At 42.6% G+C, this 7,249-nt stretch overlaps 1 protein-coding gene across 1 annotated transcript in view; it reads right to left on the bottom strand.

Moving 5' to 3' along the window:
* Window positions 1-4,120: 4,120 nt before the first annotated feature.
* LOC105930299 (abl interactor 1) overlaps window positions 4,121-7,249 on the bottom strand; it is a gene marked incomplete in the record, with an annotated part of 26,188 nt that continues 23,059 nt past the window's right edge. The window contains 2 exon segments of the mRNA XM_036137976.1: window positions 4,121-4,302; window positions 7,108-7,240. Coding sequence (XP_035993869.1) covers window positions 4,127-4,302; window positions 7,108-7,240 — 309 coding nt within the window.

Raw genomic sequence — 7,249 nt, 5'->3', positions numbered from 1 at the left:
AAAACATCTACATTAATATGTGTTACAGTTTTAAAGGATGTTAGCAGTACCAATGTTCCTTAACACAAAAATTCTCTCCACTGAAAAAGAAAATGCTTAAAGATTTTATTTTCCTACATTAATAAGAGTAAGATTAAGCCACTAATAAAATATATAAATTTTAAAGCTTTTTCTTTCCTATTTCCTATTTTCCCATATTACACAAATGACTTATCCAAAATAAATTCCTAAAATCCCTTTTATTTCTATTTTGTTTTGGGGAGAAAAGACAATTTTAACATTTATTTCAATGAACTGTTTATTACAAAAAGACTGTACATAAATTTCAATGAACACATCCTATGTACAAAGTGAGAAGAGGACAAACAACGGATTCTATTCCCGTGAACATTTAAGTTACACATGTTTTTTTTTTCCTTCTTCTTCTTTATCCCACGCTGGGTCAGATGAAAACACGTTGGAGAAGGGTGCCATGTCTTGTGATGCCCTGGCTTTGGAGCGAGTAAACATTTTCCGCCCACCAGTGGCCGACTCATGATTTCCCAGTGAGAACAAAAGCGTATAAATAAAAACTTCACATAGAAAATGCGAGCAAACTGTTCTCCGCTGTTTCTCCCATACAAAAAAAAAAACAAAAAAAAAAACAAGTTGGATGCAAAGCTAAAAATGCATTACGTAGAAAAGGTTATCTTCTCAATTAAAAAAAAAAAAGTCCTCATGATGTAAAATACAATCAAGACTGGGACGTAGTGGAGAATCATTGTCTATAAATGATACACGCATCATGCAGAGAGAGGCTGACTGAATACTGTTCATATTATGACATTCCCTTTTGAAGTAAAAATTCATGGTAAAAAGTACAAACGATTATGTGATGAATAAGCTTTAGCTTCAAAGATATGTAGGAGTTTTTACTTACACCAACAATCATGTTGTAGGGGCCAGGCGTTCTATTTTAGAGAGGAAACTTTCAACAGTCCTCATGTTTAAAACATTAAAGGGATAGTTCAGATATTGTTGGAGTGGGGTTCTGTGATGTTATCAGTAGATGTCCTTCACTTTGTAGTAGAGAGATGTCATAGTTCAGAGAGCTTGTAGTAAAGAAATCCTCAGTGCGTGAAAGCTATCAGCTAATCAATTATAGTTTAAACAGTTTAAATTAACGAAAAATAAGTGGATATTTACAGTCTGCAATTCCCAGAATGCTATCAGACTTGCCGCTAAACAACGTGTTTTACTGCTTTCAGTTCTGCTGATTTAAGCCTGTCGGGGTATAAACCCACCTGATCATCAAATACCTTCTTAAACAGGCACAAGACCTGGAAAAGCACAGAAAACTACCAGCTTGAAAGAAGCTGCACAACTGACAGGATCACGGTAAATCCTCAAAATGTACTCCACTCTTGGCAGACTTGATAAGTTGTAGGTGATCAGCTAGATACAGCCAGTCCTTGGCCTGGCCCTGGTTCTCCTACTAGTGCAACATCTCCAGAAAAAGCCACCAGAGGGAGGCGCCCAGGAGGCATCCCAGACAACCTCTGCTGGCTCCTTTTGATGCATGGGTCCAGCTGCTGGATTTAAACTTCAAACGCTCCTGTCAAAAGTCCTAAACGCTACACCTAGAGGACAATGAGCCCTGGCGGTGATAGACGTCTGTCAGAAAGTAGCTCCGATAGGGGTGATATCTAGCCCCTTCTTCCAAAGAGCAGCAGACGGCGATCCTTATTAAACCTGTTCTTTTCAGAAGCCTCAACTCTTCTGATACCAGTAATCCTTTGTCTTGGTGCACTTCTGCATGAAGCACTTAATGCCCACTGACATGGCACTATGTTACCATGAGGGAGCAACCTACGGAGGAAGCTCGTTCTTCCAGTCATGATCCAGCTTTCATAACCAGAGGTGAGGGTCAGAACAGAGACATTTTTTTAGCTAAGCTCTTTCTTCACCCCAACACGCCGGTGCAGCAGCCATGTTACTGTAGACGGAGCAGAATCCATCCATCCATCTACCTCACCAGCCTACTATCGCTCCTGAACAAGACACTTGCACTACTGTGCTGAGGGCACGGACTGATGACCGATCCACAGAAACCAGGCCTCTGTTTTCTGGTTGGGAACCAGCACATCAGACGGAGTGCTGGTGGCAGCTTCTGGCAACGTAATTTTGCGTATGAACTGGGATATTGTTGACAAAAAAAACAACAAAAAAAAAACATGATTAGCAAGGGTCTCTTGCAAGTGGCCCTTGTTAATGTCCGCATTGTATCTGATGACAGAATGGCAGTGGCGGCTCTTGATTTGGGCGGTTGCCCAGGGCGACATTAGAAAGGGGGTGTAATAGCATCAGATAAAAAAATCTCTGTCGGTGAAGCCCTGATCATATCTTCTGTTGCTTTTATGCAAGTGCAGTCAAAGGGTAGTTGGCAGCCCTGCTTGCAACAAAAAATAGAGAGCCTAGTTTTTTTTTACTTTGTGCTGGACTACACTGCATTTATTATACCCCCGGTTCTCTAATTTACTGCCTTTTAACTGGTTGGGGGACAACAGCAGGAGGGCTGTTAGAGTTGTTTTAAATTGCTAATATTAGCATAAACAATGACCGACTAGCTCCAACCTTCTGCGGATTTCTCTTCTACAAACTCACTGCAATATTCAATCTTTCTACTACAGGTAGGGGAACAGGTACCAATATCTTAATTGAACCTTAGTTTAGCATAATGTATCCCTATGAATGCCTTTTGTTATTTGCAGGAGCTACGATGTTCAGCACATAATCTGGACCTAAGAACAGGAGTGACTAACAGTACATTACTGCTGATTTGCCTACATTCACATTACAGATATGACTGAAGGTTACAATCGAAACGAGCAATGTTTTGTTACAGTTCTGTATAGAGCAGTGTTGTACTTGAGGTTGTTCGGGTTGGTGGCGATGGTGGTCGAGCACCAACTGGAAAGCACCACACCAGCGAAAGTTTGCACAATAAACACGCTGTTAAGGGCGTCTTCTTCACTCCTCACACGGCAGCTGCTGTGTTGCAATCAAAGCCGTGACAGAAATCAAAGTCAAAACAGTTGTTAAAAACTACGAGTGCAGCTACGACACAAAGGAAAAGTACATAAACAGGCGCGACAGCGAGTCCTCTGCTTCCCGTCCTGAAGCCTACAGTAGCCCAACAGCGCCACTGGAACCAGCGGCCGTGATCAAATGATAACAGGTGGAACAATTAAAACACAATCACTTTGTAAGATTAAAAATGGAAATGGCACCGTGACTAATGAGGAAAACAAAATGAACATTCAAGTAAAAATGAGCTAAATTTAAAAAGAACTCCAATCTTGGCATCTCTCACCTCCACTGACGAAGCACACTGACAAATGTACTGTACTGGCAGTCGGTCACATTACACTTTATATACACGTACGTCGGAGTACAGAAGAAAAAAAAAATCCACCAGACTGAGGAAGGAAATTGTCTTTTTTTTTTCTCTATTAATGCATTCTGTACAATCTTCCGTTTTAATTCGACACAGAGCACTGTAAATGCACAAACCTCCAGACACCTGCTCTTAAATGTTTTCGTCATTTCAACATCGACGGCGTGGAACATTCAGTCGTGTCCTAACGCACTTGTTGATGTCTTATCTGTCCGTTTGAGCGGAGGGAGAGTTGCTCTGGTGGCCTGCAGTGCAAATGAACAGGTAGCATTTTGAACCTAGAGGAGCCTCGTCTGAGTCTTCACAATGAATCAACTGGATACTAGATGCTTCTTTTTTTATTGTAGCTTAAACTGACAAACTTCTGATTGAAGGTAAATTCTAGTGAGGCTCCTCTTTTTCATCTCCAGTGTAAATGAGCAGACCATAGCCTGTAAAACATCCAACTTCTACCTTATTTGTGCAACATTTGTATTTTAGTAAACCAAATAAATGCAAGCACAACCCCCGCAGACCTAAATAACACCATTTTTAAAAAAATTCAACATGGCACTTTACTCAATGTGGGAGCTTTGTTTCTCTTCGCTGAACTCTGTACGGTTGTATATCTGTAGATCTGATCATGACTGAACTCCATCATTGATGGGGTTCCCTTTTGGATGTATTTTTCTTCATTTTTGGATATTTTCTTTAGTCAGCGTAATGCATGATTGATTCAACATAATTTCCAGGGAAGAGTCCAGTGACGCCGTTGCAGACGCCTTCAAACCATCCGTCGTCGTTCTTTTTGATAATGTAGATGATGGCGCCCTCCATGAAGGACAGCTCATCTTCCTTATCCTTTGAGTAGTCATAGATGGCCACAACTAGGACAAAGGAATGAGAGAATGGGGGATTTAGAACACAGATAAAAGTTTTTATTTTCATTTTACGTTTATTGCAAAAAAAGTTTTCACAGAATTCCATGTCAAAACAGAAGACTTTTTCAGCACTGGATGGATGCAGTGAATGGATGGAATATTGGATGGATGGATGGATGGATGGATGGATGGATGGATGGATGGATGGATGGATGGATGGATGGATGGATGGATGGACGGACGGACGGACGGATGGATGGAAGACACAGCAGATGGACGGATGGCAGAGTGGATGGATGGACAGACAGACAGACAGACGGATGGATGGATGGATGGATGGATAGTTGGATGGATGGACGGAAAGATGGATGGACAGACGGACGGACAGATGGATGGACAGACGGATGGACAGACGGATGGATGAATGGATGGATGGATGGATGAATGGATGAATGGATGGACATACGGATGGATGGATGGATGGATGGATGGATGGATGGATGGACAGACGGATGGACAGACGGATGGATGAATGGATGGATGGATGGATGAATGGATGAATGGATGGACATACGGATGGATGGATGGATGGATGGATGGATGGATGGATGGATGGATGGATGGATGGAAGACACAGTGGATGGATGGATGGATGGATGGATGAATGGGTGGATGGATGGATGGATGGATGGATGGATGGATGGATGAATGGACGGATGGATGAATGGAGGGATGGATGGATGGATGGATGGATGGATGGATGGATGGATGGATGGATGGATGGAAGGATGGAAAACACAGTGGATGGATGGATGGATGGATGGATGGATGGAAGGATGGAAAACACAGTGGATGGATGGATGGATGGATGGGCGGACGGACGGATGGATGGATGGAAGACACAGTGGATGGATGGATGGATGGATGGATGGATGATGGATGGATGGATGGATGGACGGATGGAAGACACAGTGGATGGACGGATGGCACAGTGGATGGATGGATGGATGGAAGACACAGCGGATGGACAGATGGCACAGTGGATGGATGGATGGATGGATGGATGGATGAATGGACGGATGGATGGATAGATGAAAGACACAGTGGATGGACGGATGGAACAGTGGATGGATGGGTGGATGGAAGACACAGCGGATGGACAGATGGACGGATGGATGGATGGATGGATGGATGGATGGATGGATGGATGGATGGATGGATGGATGGATGGATAGATGGAAGACACAGCGGATGGATGGACGGATGACACAGTACGGGTGGGACATGTCCCTCCCCACCTTTCGAATCTGTGCCCTTGGACACTTTTTTTCAGCCGCTACAACTGTTTAATCTGTTATTTACCTGTGGTAACGAGTTTTACCGAGCCGTCTTTAAACGCACCATAAACAAACTCCATGGATAACTGAGGGAGACGTGCTGCAGCTGAGCAGTTCTACACTCTGTGTGTGTGTGTGTGTGCGTGTGTGTGTGTATGTGTGTGTGTCTTAATTTCAGCAAACCAGCCAGAGCCAGCACAGCCAGAAAACGTTGAATTTTCTTTTCTCCAAATAAACCGTGTAAGTTGAGTAATGCTATTGCAAATATTGTTAGCTAGACGATGACTTGTTAATACATGCCAGTATATGATGTTAAGCTAGTTAACAAGAAGTACTATTGTTATCTCTGGGTTGCATCCTCCTCTAGTGCTCACTGTGGCTTTTCCACATATGTAAACTAAACCTTTATGGCCACAATAGAAAGAGCAGAAGCCAGCAGTGGATGATGATGTTGGGTGTTCATAGGTGAGGTAGCAGTTACAACTTGCTGAGTAAAATATATCTATCTGCAAGGAGAAACCAAGCAGTTATCATGACAGCATTTTCACTGATATTTCAGAGTAACTCTCATTCCCACTCTAAAATATTTTAGTCTGTATTGTAAAAGGAGCTCAGGGAGAAGGCTGTGAGTCAGGGCAGAGTCAAAGTTACTGTCACATAGAGCCTGCAGCCAGTGACAGAGCAGGGGATTGATTCTTTGTTTGATTTATTTGTTAAATATTTATTTTCAGATATAATCTGCATTATTTGCATTCTTAAAAGAAGCAAGGATACATCATGCCATTTTTCTTTATCTTGTTGAATTTTGCACATCTGTTACATCTGACTAAAATGTGGATTTGTTTAGTGTTGGGTTAGGGTTTCTATGATCACGTCAATAAATTAAATTATGAGGCTTACACCCCTGTTAACTTGTCACTCCCATTCCATATAGTGTGATAAGTAATTATTTCTTTTTTTACCAATCATCTCATGTTCAGTGTTTTTTTTTGGCACCTTGAGATCCGGCTACTGTCCCTGTAGATGTCAGAGGGTCATTGTGTCAACTCAACCTGAGGTTGGGAGCTAAAACTTTAGGTTTTATTTATTTAAAGGGCTAAAGTCGGTCACCCGGTGCTGCACTGTTGTTGATTATGTGGTTCCTTAGTCACTGGAGATGTGTGAGAGGATGATGAATCACTCAATAGGCTTCCCCCTAACTTCTCAGAGGATGGTTACGCCCTTGGCTGGATGACACAGTGGGTGTGGATTGATGTAAGGGTGACAAAGTGGGTGGAGGGATAAATGGATGGATTTCACTTTTATGCAGTAGGTTAGGGGAAAACATTTAAAAAAAATGTGAAACAAATATTTTCGTTTATCTTATCCCTGACTTATCCAGACCTGTAAAACCCTTGAATCAAACTCTGTCCTTACCAGTCTGCGTAGGGACTCTGAAAGTATTTCCCTTCCCTTCTGTCAGGACCTGGTTTACCTTTTTCTAAGTAAGCCTTGGGGGCCCAGTTGGGGTCTCCATCCGCGTAGGGATCACTGTAGTGAACGACTGCAGCTTCCTCCTCCTCGTAGTCCACAGGTGGAGGAGGTGGAGGAGGGGCAGGCTCCTCAAAAACACGCCA

Source organism: Fundulus heteroclitus, chromosome 6, assembly GCF_011125445.2.
Source record: "Fundulus heteroclitus isolate FHET01 chromosome 6, MU-UCD_Fhet_4.1, whole genome shotgun sequence".
Lineage (NCBI taxonomy): Eukaryota > Metazoa > Chordata > Actinopteri > Cyprinodontiformes > Fundulidae > Fundulus > Fundulus heteroclitus.
The sequence above is the reverse complement of the archived record's forward strand: the minus strand, read 5'-3'. Positions and strand labels throughout refer to the sequence as shown.